Genomic DNA, 17,549 nt, shown 5'->3' on the forward strand with positions numbered 1-17,549 from the left:
GATGCTACTAATTGAAATATATTGAATATAGGGCAGTCAGATGTAGGCAGACTGTCGATATTCAGTTCCCTCAACTCACATAGATTCTTCCTTCGAAGGGCTGCAATGTCTCCAAGACTGGTTCTTTGCAATTGCTGATCAGCATCTTCATATTGGCAACATTCTTCACTTGAGTAAATGGCTGGGATTCTCTCGTAAAGTTCAAAGCCACCAGTGCTCTGTTACCGTCCCTCGACTTGATAAAACAAAAAGTATCTTGGTTGCCGTAGTCCACCACTTCGAAAGCCCCGTGGATGAACAGCTCCCGGTATTCCTTTCTGAGACGTAGCACATCCTTCCAAAACGAGAGCACGCTCGTTGGGTGATTCTGCTGCTTCTGCACATTGATCTCCGGGTATAAGTCATGAGCGCGCATCCACGGCGTGCCCGTCGTGAACCCAGCATGCGGCGAGCCATTCCATTGCATGGGCAGCCGGGAATGGTCCCGCGCTAAGATACGAAGACCATCCATGAGACGGTCCTTGCGAGTAGTGTCCACGCCACTGGCACTCCGCCGCTCGGCCTCCCGGTAGTATCCTTGGCCCTCGATATCGCGGTACTCGTCAATAGGCCAGTTGTGGGGAGCATTGATCATACCAATCTCTTGGCCCTGGTAGAGGAACAGCGTCCCTGTCAGGGCGACCATCATGAGAGCCAGCATCTTGGCCGAACGTTCCCGGAACTCAGGCGCATCCGACGCAAACCGAGACACAGAGCGACCGTTATCGTGGTTTTCGCAAAACGCCGTTGTCCAGCCATCCGTCCCTTCAACGAAGGACTGCCATTTCTCCACGATGGATTTCATCTGCGTCAGCTTCCACGGATGAAAGATGTACTTGTCCTCCAGGCTCGGGCCCATGCCGATATGTCCAATATCCAGGTGGAAGACCATACTGAGCTCTTTGGCAGACGCGCCCACATACCCCAGTACCTGTTTTGGGTCTGGCGTGTTGGCCAGCTCGCCGACGGTCATGATATCTCCGTAGGGTGCTAGTGCCTGGTCGTACATCTCGCGCAAAAACTCGTGGATGCGCGGACCGTTACACCACATTTGGATGGCGGGTTTCATTTCGCTCTTTGGGTCTGTGATGGGCGCGTCGGGGAAATCGGTGTGCTTGCTGTACTTGTTGACGGTGTCGACGCGGAACCCGTCGACGCCCTTGTCAAGCCAGAAGCGCACCGCGCTGTTGTAGATGGCTTCGCGTGCGGGCTGATGGTCCCAGTTGAGGTCGGGCTGCTCTTTGGCATATAGATGCAGGTAGTATTCCTGGGTGTGTTCATCCCATGTCCCTGTCAGGCGATCTGCGCATTAGCTCTGACAAAATGAACGTCAACACTAAGGAAACACAAGACTCACAAGTACTTCCAGCAAAATAGCCCCGATAGTTGCTCGGAGGGATACGATTCCCGTCTTTGTCATAGCGTGGCGGCCGCCAGAAATACCAGTCTCGCTTGTCGCTGTCCTTGCTGCGCCGGCTCTCTTGGAACCAGTCATGCTGGTCGCTGGTGTGGTTGACGACCAGATCCAAGATGAGCTTCATGCCGCGCTGGTGACAGGCAGCGACTAATCTCTCGACATCCTGCACAGTTCCATAGGCTGGTAGCACGTTTTCATAGTCGGAGACATCATAACCCATGTCATGCATAGGCGAGTCATACATCGGAGACAGCCAGACGACGTCGACTCCCAGCGAATGTAAATAAGGGATTTTGGCGACAACGCCGGGAATATCGCCCCAGCCATCGCCGTTGGAGTCGTAGAAAGACGCCGGGTAAACCTGGTAGACGGTGGCTTCTTTCCACCAGTTGTTGGTGGCCATAGCGACGTGATTGTAAACATCTTCTGTATGCGACTTTTATGTTCATCTTATACGTTGCTCGTTCTCATGCAATATACGCCCTGGTCTCCGCCGAGCCCCCGACACCCGAGCCCTCCGGCTTGCCTCCGCGTTGCCTCCGACTTGTCACCGACGTCAACGGTGATTCGCCGTGCGTCTCTCCATACCTTGGCATGTTTTGGCTTCGAGCGTGGGGTTCCCCAGATCCGCAATGCAGGCACTCTGTCTCTCCGAATGCTGGGGGAGCAAGGATATAAATCGTGTTGCCCCGTCTCAATTGTGGCATGAGGTTTTCTCGCATTCTTCAGGACCACAGGTTCTGACAATATCTGAATCTCTGAATCTCTGAATCTGCAGCATATTTGCATTCTCTATTCACCATGACGCCTTCTATCGATCATGCCGACCCTCCTCAGGGCAAACCACCTCCCCTGGTGGAAGGCAAGCAGGGAGCCAAGAAGGAACACTCCATGACTCTGTGGCAGGCGTTGAAACTGTACCCGAAAGCCGTGGGTTGGTCTGTCTTATTGTCATCCACTCTCATCATGGAGGGATACGATCTGGCGCTGCTGAGCTCCATGTATGCCTCGCCGGCGTTCAACAAGAAATTCGGCGTCCAAACCTCCTCGAGCAAATGGGTGGTGCCAGCCTCCTGGCAGTCCGGTCTGTCCAACGGCGCACGCTGCGGTGAAATCCTTGGTCTACTGCTAAACGGTCTGATATCCGAGCGCCTGGGATACCGACGAACCATGATGGGGGCCCTGGTCACAATCACGGCAGTGATCTTCCTGTTCTTCTTCGCTGTGAATATTCAAATGTTACTGGCAGCCGAGATCCTTGCAGGCATCCCATGGGGCATCTTTCAAACCCTACCAGCCGCCTACGCCTCGGAGGTGTGTCCTGTCGTGCTGCGCCCTTATTTAACGACGTTCATCAATATGTGCTGGGTATTTGGCCAGTTTGTAGCCGTTGGCGTCAACCGAGGGTCCATTTCACGCGACGACGAATGGGCTTATCGTATTCCCTTTGGCGTGCAGTGGGCATGGCCTGTGCCTATCTTGATCGGGTGTGCCTTTGCACCTGAGTCGCCCTGGTGGCATGTCCGTCAGGGCAACCTGCAAGCAGCGCGCCGCGCTCTACAGCGACTCACCTCGTCCGACGACCCAAGCTTCAACCCGGACGAAACCCTCGCCATGATCCAGCACACCAATGAGCTCGAAAAGTCTCTCTCCAGCGGTACGAGCTACTGCGACTGTTTCCGAGGAACGAATCTTCGCCGAACTGAAGTCGTATGTGTTGTCTGGCTGGTACAGACTCTGTGCGGGCAGAACCTCATGGGGTATTTCGCCTACTTCTGCGTCCAGGCTGGCCTGCCCACGGTGGACTCTTTCAATATGTCCCTGGGGCAATATGGCCTCGGTATTGTGGGCACACTGGGGTCATGGTGATTGATGTCAATGGCAGGCCGTCGCACCATCCACGTTTGTGGCCTCGCCAGTCTCTTCGTGCTGTTGATCGTCACGGGTTCGTTATCCTTCGCACCGGGCGCCAACAGCGCTGCAAAATGGGCTATCGGCGTGATGTTGATTATCTTTACCTTTTGCTACGACATCACCGTCGGTCCGGTCACATACTCATTGGTCTCGGAGCTCTCTTCGACCCGGCTCAAAGCCAAGACCATTGTGCTTGCCCGCGCTCTGTACAATGTCAGCAACATTGTTGTTAACGTGCTGACCAACTACCAGCTGAGCTCCGTTGCGTGGAACTGGGGCGCCCGTAGTGCATTCTTCTGGGCTGGTACATGTCTTGTGAGTTTGATCTGGGCGTTTTTCCGTCTGCCCGAGCCCAAGGGGCGGACTTATGGGGAGCTTGATCTGCTGTTTGAGCGGGGTGTGTCAGCGCGCAAGTTTGCGACAACTTCGGTTGACCCGTATGAGGGCGAGGTGACGGAGGTGCGTGAGGACCATGTCGACAAGGACTGAGTGGGCAGCATAGGGCTCGGTGTTATTTTGTATGTTCTAGTGTGTATTCTCTAAGTAGCAATGAAGTAAATACAACATCAGCAAGCAAACGTCCAGTTGGACTAAGAGTAAAAGCCTTGCCTATGATCGAAATATAAATTCCAAGTGCCTGGTAGGTGATTAGACGGCCTTCGGGGCAATGTCGGCGAGGGCTTTGCGGGGTCTCCACACATCCTGGCTCCGTTCACCCGCATCCCCAGATCCTCTCTCCAATGCCCGAATCGCCCGTCAAACAGGCGTGCGATGCCTGTCGCCGGCGCAAGGTCAAATGCGGTGTGTCGATCAGCCAATGTGGCGTGTCGCTCGCTGTTGCAGCGACAGAAAAAGGGCCGCCAGGGCAAAACCGCCAACATCCTCCATGAATTGAGAGCCAAGGAAACACCGAATGAATGCATCCAGCCTCCAAATATCTCTGGAATTTCACCATCTAGCGACGCTCTGCAAGTTGCGAAATCTCCAGAGGCGGCTAGCTTCCCAGGAAGATGTCATTTCACTAGGGCGCCGGGTCTGGTGAACCCAGAGCTCATTCGCGCATGCTCCGAGTACTTTTTCGCGCGGATGCGAGGCACAGTACCCATCCTGCATACCGACAGCTTCAAGAAACAAGTCGAGCAGACCAATGACTCGCTGCATGCGTATTGCATAGTCGCCGCATTCTGCGCGTTTGTCATACGCCAAACTGGGTTCTGTGCGTCCGTGCATGGTGACCAGCCGGTCGAAAAGCAAGCGCTGGTCGAAGAAGCAACCGAGGCTCGAAGGCATCTTGATCCACTCACTGGTTCCGTCAGGGAAAGTATTATTGTTGCCTTTCTGATATATCGCTGCCACATTGGACTGGGAACCAGCGCCATGCCTATTATTTTTTGCGGGAGGCCACGACCCTGTACACAGCCAGTGTTCTGGATAGCGAATCCACGCCACAAACAGGCGAGGATCCTTCTCTAGCATGTAACTTGTTTTGGCTGCTTTTGGTTTCGGAAAGGTATGTATATTGCAAATGATTCGCATAGCGAGTCTATACACTAACAACGCTCAGAGCCCATGCGATCCGACGTCACAGACCGATTACACTACAAATCACACCCGAAAGCCCCCCATTAGACGATGGTCTCTCTACCGATGCAGCTACCCTCGGATTTCGCTGTCTGGTCGACCTCTACCGCCCCTTCGACGAGACCTTCCTAAGTCAATGGAACGGAACCATGCCTCGTGCTCAATGGAGGCACTGGTCCAGCTCGAGCAACGTATCCAAGCCGCCGTCCCACCAGATCTTGACCTTCCCGATGTACTCATGGCCGATCTGCGCGTGTCCCAGCAATGGCTCCGCATCATGATCTGGCAGCTCTCTACAACCGCGGGGTTCCTCTCAACTAAACCCACCCACGGATGCATGGACTTTCGCTATCCGCTCCTGATTACACAGGATCTCTGCCTCGCGACGTGGAAGCTATCCCGACAAAGTATGGAAACACATGGGATCGGCCTTGTATGCATTTCTTTTCCTAGTCTGCTGGAAAATGCACCCTCGCTAACAAAAACTCAGATTGAAAAGATCTTCGAGGTTACCTGTACATTGATTGATGTAATGGCTTGTCTATCTGCAGCGGGACTCCGGTCCTCGGGCTCTAAGCTTGGCCCCCAAGACTACCTGAAGCATTTCTTCACCCTCATCCACGACCTACCGGGTGGACGGCCGCGGTTCCTGCCGCTGTTATTGACAAAAATGAGCCAGACCCTTCCTTCGATGATGGAGTCCATTACGGTACATCTCAATCTGCAGCCCGGGCCCCTTGTTCCGGATTCTAGAAGGATGGATTCATCTACCTCGATGATGGCCGGCCCTGGATGTACTACTGAACCAGATCAGGCAAACATGAGTCCTGGAATTAGGCCAGATGACAGCGCATTGGGTAATTTCAACTATGCAGAAATGAGTCGTATTGGCGATAAGACGCCCGAGATCGACGAGGTGTTCCTTCAGTACTCCAGCTATTTCTCCTGATAACTTTTAGCCCGGATCTGACCCAGACCTCAGTCCAAGACCTTTCACGGAGCGAGCCTATATGCTCTGTTCTGTCCAGAGTTTCTCATCTTTTGGAGGCTTCCAACTCGATTATTAGACCAGCCGTCCTTGAAGCAAAGCTCGACCCCCTCCTCCTGACATATCTCTTCCACTGGCGCAAAGGCTTTGAAGATGTTAGCCTGGGTCGCTAGATCTATGATATGATATGATATGATAACAAGTTGATTTCCCCTCTTACCATTGACTGTCTCTCCGAACGCATTGAGCTCAATTCTTGTCAGAAAGGAAAAAAATTCTCTGCACCGCAAAAACATGTCACACAGGTTATCCACAGCAATCGAATAATCACTCTTCTCCATGTCCTGCAAAAGAAGATACTCAAGACTTCTGGGAAGAACCACGGTCAAGGAATCGGTGGGCAGGTCGCCAAGCCGAAAGTTCAAGAGGATACGCAAAGGCAGACACACTTCACGCAGCTGGTCGAATTCCACGGGATCCGAACCACAGATCCTGCATTTTTTTTTATTCCTGGTGCTCGTCGTCGTGCGCGGTGAATTTCGCGATGATGTCGTCAAACCCGTCATCACTCTTGCACTCCTCTTCTTCGTCGCACCACATGCTGTCGACGTACAGGTTGCAGATGGCGGGGCCAAACCGCGAGTTCTGATGGAGGGCGTGTGCCAGACTGGGTAGGTTCTCTCCTTCTATCCTCACCGTGAGGTCTGAGTTGTAAATCTCGGAGAAGAGTGTGTGCCAGCCCCGACATACCCGCAGGAGGATGCTTCGGTCTCGGAAATCAGGAATGTGTTTATATATTTGCAGGAGGATTTCATTGGGGAGGAAGGCCATATTGGCTTCGCTGTTGATTGGATGTTGATTCTCTGTTCTTTTGCTGTATCTTTTGCCGTTCCCATCTCTTTTTCTCTCTTTTGTTTTCTTTCTCTCTTCTCTCTTGTGGTGGCGCCGCCAATCCACCTCGACGATACCTTGCTGTCTGTGTTGACGTATTGATCAACACACATTTCGAAGAAACGGGCTTGTGCTATGGTTCTTATATGGACCTGAGTGACGCTGGCGGGGCGAGCTGGGCCCAGCAGTGGATCGACGGCACGGCTCATTGGGGCGATGCTATTTATGCTCAGTGAGTTAAAGTAAAGCTACAAGATAGACATAAGTACAGCTACGTATAGGCGGCTGAAGGAGCTTATATCTCCAACTCAATCGGGCTGATATCATTTTGAAACTACCAACTGGGCAGAGTGCCGGTACTATACCAATGGCCAGCGTGAATGGAGATCTATCTCGTTCAGATTTTAAGTATTCATACAAAAAAAAAAGCCACAGTGATTGTACAGAATCTTCTCTATGCATAGGAGCACGCAAGTGTGAATCAGAAGAGAGGGAAAACTACCACCCGAAATTGTGCTCTGTAGAAAACACGCCACCAGTCGGTCTCGAAGAAAAACCAGTGTATGAGTGAAAATGCAAGAAAAGAGGTTTAGGAAGGCTTAGGCTCAAAGCATGGAAGTCATCACATCATCATATCAGGAGTATAAACGGATCACGGGCTCATCAACTCGTCGTCATCCGACTTGTAGTTGGCGTCGTCGCTATCCTCGCCCCAGCCCTCGGCTTCGAGCGAGCGGTCGCGGATCCCGAAGCTCATAAGGAAGCCGACGAAAGAAACGGCGCCGAAGACACCAAACGCCAATGCTTCGCCCTTGGGCTGGACTTTCGACGTCAGGGAGAACAGGCCACCGGACAGAAATGGACCGACAGCTCGTCCGGCGGCAGACAGGGTCTGTGCAAGACCGTTGAGAGCGCCCAGGACGGCATGGTTTGGTGCGGAATTGGTGACCTGCAGAAAGAAAAATGAGCACTCTGGAACCAACTTCATGGCGGACAAGAAAATATAGAAATGGGAACATCACATACCAATAACAGGGCGCTGGTCAGGCCGCCCACAGAGGCAACGGTTTTGACCAGCAACACGAAGCACAGCTCCAGCGCCATGAGCGCGGATTTGCTGGTCAGCTTCTTGTCGACGACGCTCTTGTACCCAACGAACGGCATCAGAACAAACGAAACCACGAAGCCAAAGAGCCCCGCGCGGTATGACCAGCGATTGCCCATCTTGTCGCGCAGGCGGTTGAAGATGCAGATCTGGAAGATAATCGTCACGCCGCCGGCAAATCCCTGCGAGAGACCAATCTCGGAAGGGGTCAGCGCGCGCCCGATTGGGGGCTTCGCTTGCGCAAAGATAGGGAAGAGCGAATTGAATGACACATTGCATAGAGCAAAGATCAAATAGGTCAGGAGAAGCAGAACGGTGTCCCGCGTGAAGATCTCATCCCACGTGAGTTCCTCAGAGGGGTGGTCGACTTCGCCCGAGACCTCTGAAGCCGAGTCCAGATCGCTGTCGTGGTCGGCGGCCTCGGCAGTGTTACGGCGCATCGGGGGGCATGGGACTCCTTGCGGGACCTGAACATAGGTCGGGTGCCGAGAGGAGCTCGTGAATTGCCACAGCCACGTGAAAAGACTGCGGACCTTTTGACCGAACTTTGGAAGACTGTCGGCGTCTTCCAGGCTCTCTTCCAGAAAGAGTGATGTCAACGCGAAATCCACAAGGAGAATGATAGCCGAAAGAATGTTAGGCGCAAGGTAGGGAAACGGGTTCTCCTTGCCGGTGAACGGATTGCGGTCAAAGACTAACAGACCTCCCAGCAGAGGACCCGAGATACCTCCGATGCCATAAAGAACCGGGAGATACGTGAACGCCTGAGACTGATTGCTCCGGTCCGTGATCTCTCCAAGGCAGGTGGACACCAGGCCTTGGTTACCATTGACCACGCCCATTAACGCCTGCACCGTGATGGCTTGCCACAGTGTCCTGCAAAAGCCAAATGCAACAAAACACAGCGCCGTCAGAAGGGTGCCAAGAAGGATTACGGGCTTGCGCCCCACGCGGTCTGACAGCCACCCCCAGAAATAGTTGGTGACGAATTGCGCCAATGCGAATGCCGAGGCAATCGTTCCCACATAGACTCCCACCTCACTGGGCTCGACCTCGGGAAATGTTGATGCCATATCGGGGAGATAAGGACTGATCGAGTTCAGGGCGGTTTGCTCGGCCAGGGCGATCATTGCAAGCACTGCCATTTGCTTCTTGGGGAGCGGCGATTGTGTGCCGGGGTGGGCGGTAGGCTCATGGTGAGATTCGTGCGAGACATCGCCCGCGGACTCGGACTGACCCGAATTCGGTCTCCCACGCGACTTGGGTGGCGGGGTGTCGAATGTCTGGTAGTGCTGCGTGGAGGAGCGGCGATTCAGCGGAGACCGATCCGGCAGCGACATCGTGCGCAGCCTGGCGGTGGAATACAGAGTCTCCTGTGCAAGCCGACCATGCAATTGGGTATCGACGGGTTCGGTCGTAGCCGCGGTTCTAGGTCGTGTGGGAGCCGGTGCGCGCGGTTGCAGCCTCTTAAAGCAACTGAATAGACTGCCCCCAGGGTATTTGATGGTTCTTCCGACACAGAGATAAGGTTCTGGAGACGCAAATACTAGCAGATAGCTGTTGCTCCAGGAGGTTTACCATTGACAACGCAATTGGCAAAATAGAAGACCTCAGGCAAGATGATGATGTAAGCGGTCTGGGATGCTGAGTCATCGGGTCTGGCCAGCCGCAGTGGCGGCATTATTCATCCGCCCAGCCCTCTAGGGCTACCGACATACTAAGGAATTAAGCCATGGTCTATGGGGGAAGTAAAAAGAAAAGAGTCCGAAGAAAAGCCAGCCAGCATATAGAAGTAGCTGAAGTTGCATCATGGATTCCGTGGTTATTATTGTAGTTTGCTTGGTCTTGCTGCGCTATCTCTTCAGAGAGAGGTTTGAAGATTTGCCGTATTGCAATCATATAGCTAGCGATATTTAGCTCTTAAGATCATCTATTGCCATAGATAAGTTTACAAGATACGTATTGGGTCAGTCCTGGTGAGTCGTTGAGCCAACTTCAAGAATGGGGCCATCGCAATAAGAGAGCGCCTTCTACACGGAGATTATACTTCCGACATCAACTCCCAGCCATGGTCACATAGCCACCATTTCCTGCAGGATTTCACGTTCGGGTCGGGGCAATGCATGTTGTCTAGAAATTTAGAGCGGGATGGCTTGGCTTGGGGGCTGCTGGGATCTTGCTTAAAGGAAGTGGAGTCTTGAGGACGTCTTGAACCCATCTTAAACTATAGAATCCACTTTTGTAAGACGAAAGACAAGTGGAGTGTTACCGCTCCATACATTAGCCTAGGAAAAAGCAGGGGAAAGCAATGATGGATAAAGACAAGATGTCACATCGTCTTCTCTCAAACTACATTACACTCTGGCAAAATTCTCGATTCTCTTCGGGTTCCTTAGGCGACTCCTCAAGGAAATCCATTCCAGTCAATATCAATATGACTTTTGTTCATATGGGTAAGATTTCCATTCAACACCGCAGTAAATGGCTTATTAAAAACTCACTGGCTTCGTCAGTGCTGCTCAAATTCCGCCCTGAGGTCACCCAGGAGCACAAGACGGCCTTCGTCAAAGAGCTCAAGACACTCAAGAATCTGGCCTGTGTCAAAAACAACCGATTGCTCTTCGGTGGCCCATCAGTAACCAACCCCATTGAACGAAGCAAGGGGTTCGAGTTTGCCCTGGTGAGCTACCATGAGACTCGAGCGGCATTGGATGAGTACCAATACTGCAAAGAACATGCTCAGTGAGTTGCATTGCATCCAAGATAGTAAAAAATTGTCGCATGCCATGCTAATAGTCAACAGCATCTCAAGCACCTATCTCTATCCATCGTACCTGGAGGACATCTCCGTCTTCGACTTCCAAGTCGATGCAGAGGATGAATACATGTGTGATTTTGGGCCAACTGCGAAAATTTAAATAACTAAAGGAAGTGTATAAGAGATGAATGATCAATTAACCCTATTGCAAGAATTTCTAAAGCCTTGCCTTGACATGAACCCTTCGCTCCAACTGGTTTGGTGGGAATCCTCGGCCGACCATCACTCGGTGATTATGGCCGTACCATACTGGGCCCTTTTGACAATCAAGGCCTCGCTCCTCTCCCACCAGCCATTCACCACCCTTCTTGATAGAATAATGAGAATCCTCAGGCCAGTACTCGGCCTGGAGCCATGCATTTAGGCTCTCAATCTTGTTTATGAAGGTTTTCACTTTCTGCGTATCGATTTGACCATGTTCCTCACCCTGCAAACGAAAGTCCTTGTTCGTAATAAACCGAGCGATGGTAACATGTGCAGATGGAACGACGTAGCGGGATCGGATCGGGGTCCCCGTATCCACCGCGATCTGATGGATGTCACGCCGGAGATGATGGTATGTGTATTTATCGTCGTCGGCTGTGCGCGTGGAACGGGCAAGACCTTCACCGGCAGCCGGAAGAAAGCTCAGGGCCAGGCCAGACCGGTCATAGCTAATAAAAGGCTTCACTAGCCGAGTCCGGTGGTCGTAGGTGTAGTTCGCAATCTGTGAAAGGCCCTGATGCAGAGGCACAAAGAGCTCCTCAAGTTGATCTTTGGTCAGGGAATGGGCGATTTCAAGGGAGGTCATATGTAGGTTCTCCCGAGGCATCATCCAGAGGCCTGGGCAGATTCCATCTGTTAGTCCTGTCTAAGATAGGGTGGTAGAGCGACACATCATATCTCACTGGGTGCAACATTCTGAATATTCTTTTGGATTTTCTCAACCAGATCTTGTACTGGCTGAGGAGGTCGGGCCCAAACAATGGCATTTTGTCGCGGGTCTTTGTAGGTGGGATCTCGAGCAGGCCCCTCTAGCTTCATCAACACGGCATCCAAGCTCCACCCCGAAAAATTTGAATCGAGGATAAGTGTCTTTTGCTGAGAATTTCTCGTGCAGCGATGCTTGTGATAGAGGGCTTGTAGTTTGGTCTATAATGCGCGTCAATTAAACATTTATACATACCACGGGGCGAGCATCATACCAGATCGTTGTTGGTATCTCTTAGTGCCACATCAAATGGATTATCTCGAGCACGAGCCTGTACTGTAGACGACATTCTCGGTGCTGGGGGGTTGACCACAAGAACAACAATAATTCGAGAGCGCCTTCAGCTAGTGCATTAAAGATATCTCATGATGTATGGAAAATACAACCCTTTACCAATCTATACAAAAATGTCCCCCACGTCCCCACCTGCCAGGATTCTGCTGTCATAGGTCCCCTAAAGCTCAAATTTGTGGCATAAATATGGTTGGGACTAGAGGATTGAGAGAGCAAAGCATGGAACACTGTGGCCCATTTCATCATATCATTGCTCAGAGACCATGGACCTCTTCACGCATGAGTCATTTGAACAGAATAGTGCAGCCAAGCGGGTCTCCAGCCAGCCTTGCTTACATATGAGGTTAATCTGGTGTCACTCACCTGCTTGAACAGGTCAATTAAAAGGAAAGTAACCGGGCTACACCTAAGTACTATGTAGGTCAAGTCAACGGTATATGCACAACATACGAGCGTCGCAATTCAGCCCCTTGGCATGGGGCCCGTGTTGATCATTTGCCCTTTTGTGGTGTACACGTGAATACTTTATAGTGGATAGTGGGCATCATTATGCTCATCAAACCCCGTTAGAAACATAATATAGGTCCGGCAACTGAATTTCTTCTTATGGAATTTTGTAAAATGGGATAAGGGGACCTTGACCGCGGCTTATCGTGGTTGATTTGGCGGCGGGTGATTATTGAAATCAGATAGAGCTAGCATTTCTCCACTCTTTCTGGACGGATTGTTTCCGAGATCACCTCACAGAGCCTTGATCCTTGGGGGCCGGTCAAGCAATCGCTGTGCTAAAACCAGTGCTCTGCCAGATATCGAAGCCAAGGACTGAATATTTGGAGATATTCTTAAACTTTCAGTCTTACCCATCGCAAAATCCTTTGGGGGCTAACTAAATGCTTATGGTACATGCCTGGGTTGTTTCCAATAGTAGAACACCTTGGATATACCAAGACAGAGGTCACAGGAACTGAGAAATGCTCTAAGAAGGAGTTGACCGCAATGCCGTCCACAGAAAAAGAAGGTCAACCGAGATACTCGCAGCTTATCCTAAGAAGTAAGCTATAGTCCAAGAACGAAGGTACTGTAGATCGTCCAGATCAATGGGAATTTTTGCCGCCAGTTCATGCACCTCAGCCTGGGGTTCCTGATAATTCGAACTCATCATTCCGGCCCCTGGGTCGTTTATGCCGTGTTTATCTAACTCATTTCCCAATTCAGTAAAGATCGCATCTCACTGCTTCAAAAACACGAATCCTGCTCTAATTCAATGGATAGCCAAGCATGCGAAGACTTCAAGGTGGACAGCACCGATGGAGAGGCTCTAATGGAGACTATATATTTGGTCGTTCCTCGACATAAATTGATGACAGTTTAGTTATTTTGTCTTAGGATTTTGCGAGCTCTTCTCAATACCTCAGATTCTCTACAATGCCTCTAGTACCAGGCCGTGAAGCCATCCCACTAACGGGGGTGAACCAATTCGAGCCACTACCCAATGTGATGAATATTCTTGTGACGGGAGGTGCTGGATTTATGTAAATGACTTTCTTTTCTTTTGTTTGTCCCAATGTACCATGCTGATCAATTCCACAGAGGAAGCTGGTTGACCCGCCACCTGGTGACTCAATATCCCCATGCCTACAATGTGATCTGCCTGGACAAGCTCGACGCAGTCGCCTCGATCAACAACATCAAATGCCTCTTCTCGGCGCCAAACTTTCGCTTCGTCCAAGGAAATATCAACGACCTCCAGAGAGTCCAGTCGGTCCTGGAGACGTACAGGATCGACTGTGTGATCCACTTCGCAGCCAGTAGCCATGTCCAGAATTCCTTCGTCGAGCCCTTCACCTTCACTCATGACAATGTCGTGGGAACGCACCATGTGCTCGAGGCCGCTCGCCGCTACGGCAAAATCACCCGCTTCCTTCACGTCTCCACGGATGAGGTGTACGGGGAGACGAATAACCGCAAAGTGACCGAGATCAGCAACTTCGCCCCGACCAACCCGTACTCGGCCAGCAAGGCAGCTGCCGAGATGTATGTCATGGCGTATCGCCAAAGCTTCGGGCTTCCTGCAGTCATTGTGCGCAGCAACAACGTCTATGGACCATGCCAGTACCCCGAGAGTAAGCTACCCCTACGACATGTTTTCACGAAGGAATTCCACTGACAGCTTTATTCTTGATTACAGAGATTATTCCAGTCTTTACCAAACTGCTCATGAGAGGGGAGAAACTTACCATCCAAGGCGATGGAACCAATACCCGCTGCTATTTGCATGGCTCTGATGCCGCAGACGCATTCGACACGATTCTGCACAGGGGCAAGGTTGGGGAGATATACAACATCGAATCCGACTACGAGATTTCCAATCGCGAAGTAGCTGCCCGCATCCTGACCTTGTTTGGCCATGATCCTGTTCATGATTTCGATAGTCATGTGAAGTGGATTGCTGACCGTCCCTTTAACGATGGCAGCTACAATGTGGATGGCTCGAAGTTGAAACAGCTGGGGTGGAGGCAGCGCATAGATTTCTCTTCGGGGCTTGCACAGACCGTGCAATGGTACAAGCAGAACGTGGATTCGTGGTGGAAAAGCCCTGATAGTGAGCCGGCTATTTTCCCAGCTATTAACTCTAGACTTTGAGGCTGGATTTTGATTCTAGCGTCGCTGAACTATAGATAATGTACATTTTAATGAGATTCTGTTTTTTTAACTGTCTTGAAAGAATATCTTGAATCCCAAATGCCATCTTCAGGGATCTTCTTGCCAGTCGTCCACAGTATTTGTAGACTAGACATGACGTCCCCAAAGTGTTCAATATACTCCCTTGCGAGTGTCTGGATCGAGATGCTGCCAATGGCAACATCCATCTTTGTGAAAAAAAATTTTTTTTTTGCTAGTATCTTCATCTCTCCGCCCGACGTTAATCTCTATTATTGTTATCGGTAATTTCATAGGATCACCAGCATTGCCATGAGCACTAACCGCTTTTTCAGAAACACCCCTCGGGGTCATTCGCACAAGACCTGGACAAAAGGCAAGAACGCGAAAATTCTGGTCCCGAAGTTGGTTATGCATTTAGATCGTCATCATATTCAACGCAGTTTTGCTCATGCGATATTCATCCCACACCTCAGAGCTTTTCCCATTCTGTGGATCGGACGCAAGAACCAACGAGCCCAATGCGCTTGATATCATGGTAATTGGGCGGGGGTGCAATTGTTCTAGCTGTTGCATAGCCGATACCTGAACTGGCGCCTATATGGAGTGAGGACTGAGAGATTATCTGAGGCGACTGCAATCCTGCCAGTAATGACAATGGTTGACTGAAAAAAATTGTACTGTTAAAACAACAGAATCTGTGGAAATAACGAGGTCAATTTAAGGGTTTGAAGCCTGGGTTGTTTATTTTATGGCCCTGACATGGATAGAAGTAGAAATACTTCTACAAAAATGCCGAAGGTTTTATAATTGCATCGTATGATCTACATAGCCAAGTTTTTCGTTCAGCCCCATGAAGAATTATTGTGAGCGCGGAGATAACCGGGTCTTCATATTCGGGTTTAGTTCGGAGTCCGTGGGGCAGACAGCTATGCAAGCCAGAGCATACCCGATCTACGTACATTTCATGTCGGAAATAAAAGCAAATCCGAAAATAAATGTCTGCAGCAGGGCGCATACTAGACTCCCTGTCGATCTCCGGTCCCTCACTAATGTTTAAATTGTTGTGAATAAGATCCTTAATTTCTGTGCTTGCCATTTCACTATCCCCCCCCCATCAACAATCTTCTGAAACGCTATATTACAAGAACCCCGTCAAAAAGAAAATGTCCCGCACTATCAAGAATGTGGCTATTGCAGGGGTAAGAGTGGAACAAGATCACCACATTTGCCTAAATTAACAAGCGGTTAGGCCAGTGGGAATGTTGGAGCTCGGGTACTCGATGCATTGCTCGAGCTCAAGTTCAATGTCACGGTGCTAAGCCGCAGTCCCAAACCCTTCCCGGCCGCTGCTCGCGTGCAAGTTGTTGACTACACCTCGGTGGAGTCATTGTCTGCTGCTATGGCCGGTCAAGACGCAGTCATCGACACTACTTTCTCGCCCGAACTTGACACACCACTTCGACTGATTGACGCGGCGGCCAAGGCTGGGGTCCATCGCTTGTCCGTGAGCCCCTTAGACTGTATCCATCTATGGATAAAACAAAATTACCATTAGCTAATGTGGCGGTTTCCCACACGTTATCAGTATCACCAGCGACTTTGGACTCGATCCTGAAATACCAGGTGTTCATGATATGCCTGTTTTCGGACGGAAGAAGGCTTCTTACGAGGCTGTCAAAAAACAAGCGGCTGATAACCGCTTGACGTACACCGTGGTGGCCTGCGGTGCTTTTCTTGACTGGGGTCTCTCCACTGGGTTTGTCGGTCTGAACTTCGAAGAAAAGACAGCTTTCCTCTTTGGTGATGGCAACAATGTTGTTCCATGGACAACGCTAGATGATGTGGGCAAAGCAACTGCGAATGTGCTTTTGCATCCGCAAGAAACCCTGAACCGCCCAGTCTATGTTCACTCTGTGTTCATGTCGCAAACCCAACTCTTCGATGCAGCAAAAGAGATTTTGGGCAATGAGGGGTGGACGGCCTCGTATAACGATATGGAAGCTCTTTTGCAAAAGGCGCTGGCGGATCTCAAGAGCGGCAACATTACTGATTCCACTTTTGTGGTGCAGATCCAGTACTGCTTAGCAACCAAAGCGCTTGCACACCCCTGGGCACGAGATGATAATTCCCTGGTGGGATTGGAAGAATGGAACGGGAAGAGGGTGAAAGAGCTGATTCAGACGATTGCCCAGAAAGCAGCGTGAAGGAAGCCATTGTGGTCTTCTATGTTATCTCTCGATTGACGGATATTGAAAGGGGAGAGATTCCATATCATTCACAATTCAATTAATAAACTTTTGAGCCCATATCAACTCAACTGAACGGGCGAAGGCGACACTCTTCCCTCTGGCACTGATGGGCTTCCGAAGCCCTAATGCCTGGTGTTACCCGGTCCATTCAATCTCATTTCTCATTTAGCCTTCAATTCTTTTCTGTGCCGCAATGATATTCGCAGTTCTCTTTGATAGGGCCAATTACTGAATTCGGGGGAAGCCTGGAGGTGATTCTTAGTAATAATTATCTGCCTACGGCCAAGTGTAAAGATGTACTTCGAATTATGGCTGATCGTAGTTGCTGGGACTATAGTTGCTAAGCCTGCGAGGAGAGCGGGTTTGGATGTAAAAGGGTTTAGATTCTTATAGTAAAGGTAGCCGGAACTTCCTCACCGCCGCCAAGTGGCCGAGCAGTAACTCGGTTAACGCATCTTCCTTGGTCTAGTGGTGATGATTTCCGCTTGTCATCTTGTGATAAGCGCGGGAGACCGGGGTTCGATTCCCCGAGGGAGAGTCACTTTTTTTTTTATTGCAACTGTATTTTGCACTTGATTTTCTTGATTGCTTTTTACTGCCTATTTTCTGCGCATATTTA

At 50.7% G+C, this 17,549-nt stretch overlaps 10 protein-coding genes across 10 annotated transcripts; 6 read left to right on the forward strand and 4 right to left on the reverse strand.

The window, feature by feature from the left end:
- Positions 1-70: 70 nt before the first annotated feature.
- On the reverse strand, positions 71-1,859 carry NUU61_007286 (alpha-glucosidase; the record flags this gene model as incomplete). Its single annotated transcript, XM_056657811.1, has 2 exons — positions 71-1,329; positions 1,397-1,859. The coding sequence occupies 2 exons, from the start codon at positions 1,857-1,859 to the stop codon at positions 71-73; spliced, it is 1,722 nt and encodes a 573-aa protein (XP_056510611.1).
- Positions 1,860-2,257: 398 nt separating this feature from the next.
- On the forward strand, positions 2,258-3,325 carry NUU61_007287 (putative MFS maltose permease; the record flags this gene model as incomplete). The annotated part of the gene is made up of 1 exon (XM_056657812.1): positions 2,258-3,325. The coding sequence occupies one exon, from the start codon at positions 2,258-2,260 to the stop codon at positions 3,323-3,325; it is 1,068 nt and encodes a 355-aa protein (XP_056510612.1).
- Positions 3,326-3,334: 9 nt separating this feature from the next.
- On the forward strand, positions 3,335-3,859 carry NUU61_007288 (uncharacterized protein; the record flags this gene model as incomplete). Its single annotated transcript, XM_056657813.1, has 1 exon — positions 3,335-3,859. The coding sequence occupies one exon, from the start codon at positions 3,335-3,337 to the stop codon at positions 3,857-3,859; it is 525 nt and encodes a 174-aa protein (XP_056510613.1).
- Positions 3,860-4,141: 282 nt separating this feature from the next.
- On the forward strand, positions 4,142-5,900 carry NUU61_007289 (uncharacterized protein; the record flags this gene model as incomplete). Its single annotated transcript, XM_056657814.1, has 2 exons — positions 4,142-4,681; positions 4,935-5,900. 2 exons carry the CDS (start codon positions 4,142-4,144, stop codon positions 5,898-5,900), a joined length of 1,506 nt encoding a protein of 501 aa, XP_056510614.1.
- A 543-nt stretch (positions 5,901-6,443) lies between these two features.
- Positions 6,444-6,770, reverse strand: NUU61_007290 (F-box protein; the record flags this gene model as incomplete). The annotated part of the gene is made up of 1 exon (XM_056657815.1): positions 6,444-6,770. The coding sequence occupies one exon, from the start codon at positions 6,768-6,770 to the stop codon at positions 6,444-6,446; it is 327 nt and encodes a 108-aa protein (XP_056510615.1).
- A 712-nt stretch (positions 6,771-7,482) lies between these two features.
- NUU61_007291 (MFS transporter) lies at positions 7,483-9,275 on the reverse strand (the record flags this gene model as incomplete). Its single annotated transcript, XM_056657816.1, has 2 exons — positions 7,483-7,779; positions 7,857-9,275. The coding sequence occupies 2 exons, from the start codon at positions 9,273-9,275 to the stop codon at positions 7,483-7,485; spliced, it is 1,716 nt and encodes a 571-aa protein (XP_056510616.1).
- A 1,094-nt stretch (positions 9,276-10,369) lies between these two features.
- Positions 10,370-10,853, forward strand: NUU61_007292 (Dabb family protein; the record flags this gene model as incomplete). Its single annotated transcript, XM_056657817.1, has 3 exons — positions 10,370-10,388; positions 10,449-10,677; positions 10,739-10,853. 3 exons carry the CDS (start codon positions 10,370-10,372, stop codon positions 10,851-10,853), a joined length of 363 nt encoding a protein of 120 aa, XP_056510617.1.
- A 57-nt stretch (positions 10,854-10,910) lies between these two features.
- On the reverse strand, positions 10,911-12,012 carry NUU61_007293 (RNA ligase/cyclic nucleotide phosphodiesterase; the record flags this gene model as incomplete). The annotated part of the gene is made up of 3 exons (XM_056657818.1): positions 10,911-11,590; positions 11,641-11,884; positions 11,938-12,012. The coding sequence occupies 3 exons, from the start codon at positions 12,010-12,012 to the stop codon at positions 10,911-10,913; spliced, it is 999 nt and encodes a 332-aa protein (XP_056510618.1).
- A 1,430-nt stretch (positions 12,013-13,442) lies between these two features.
- Positions 13,443-14,660, forward strand: NUU61_007294 (dTDP-glucose 4,6-dehydratase; the record flags this gene model as incomplete). Its single annotated transcript, XM_056657819.1, has 3 exons — positions 13,443-13,549; positions 13,608-14,140; positions 14,206-14,660. The coding sequence occupies 3 exons, from the start codon at positions 13,443-13,445 to the stop codon at positions 14,658-14,660; spliced, it is 1,095 nt and encodes a 364-aa protein (XP_056510619.1).
- Positions 14,661-15,844: 1,184 nt separating this feature from the next.
- NUU61_007295 (aromatic alcohol reductase) lies at positions 15,845-16,885 on the forward strand (the record flags this gene model as incomplete). Its single annotated transcript, XM_056657820.1, has 3 exons — positions 15,845-15,880; positions 15,931-16,181; positions 16,267-16,885. 3 exons carry the CDS (start codon positions 15,845-15,847, stop codon positions 16,883-16,885), a joined length of 906 nt encoding a protein of 301 aa, XP_056510620.1.
- Between the last annotated feature and the right edge of the window lie 664 nt (positions 16,886-17,549).

The sequence above is a fragment of the Penicillium alfredii genome (assembly GCF_028826965.1).
Source record: "Penicillium alfredii strain IBT 34128 chromosome Unknown utg000009l_segment0_segment0, whole genome shotgun sequence".
NCBI lineage: Eukaryota > Fungi > Ascomycota > Eurotiomycetes > Eurotiales > Aspergillaceae > Penicillium > Penicillium alfredii.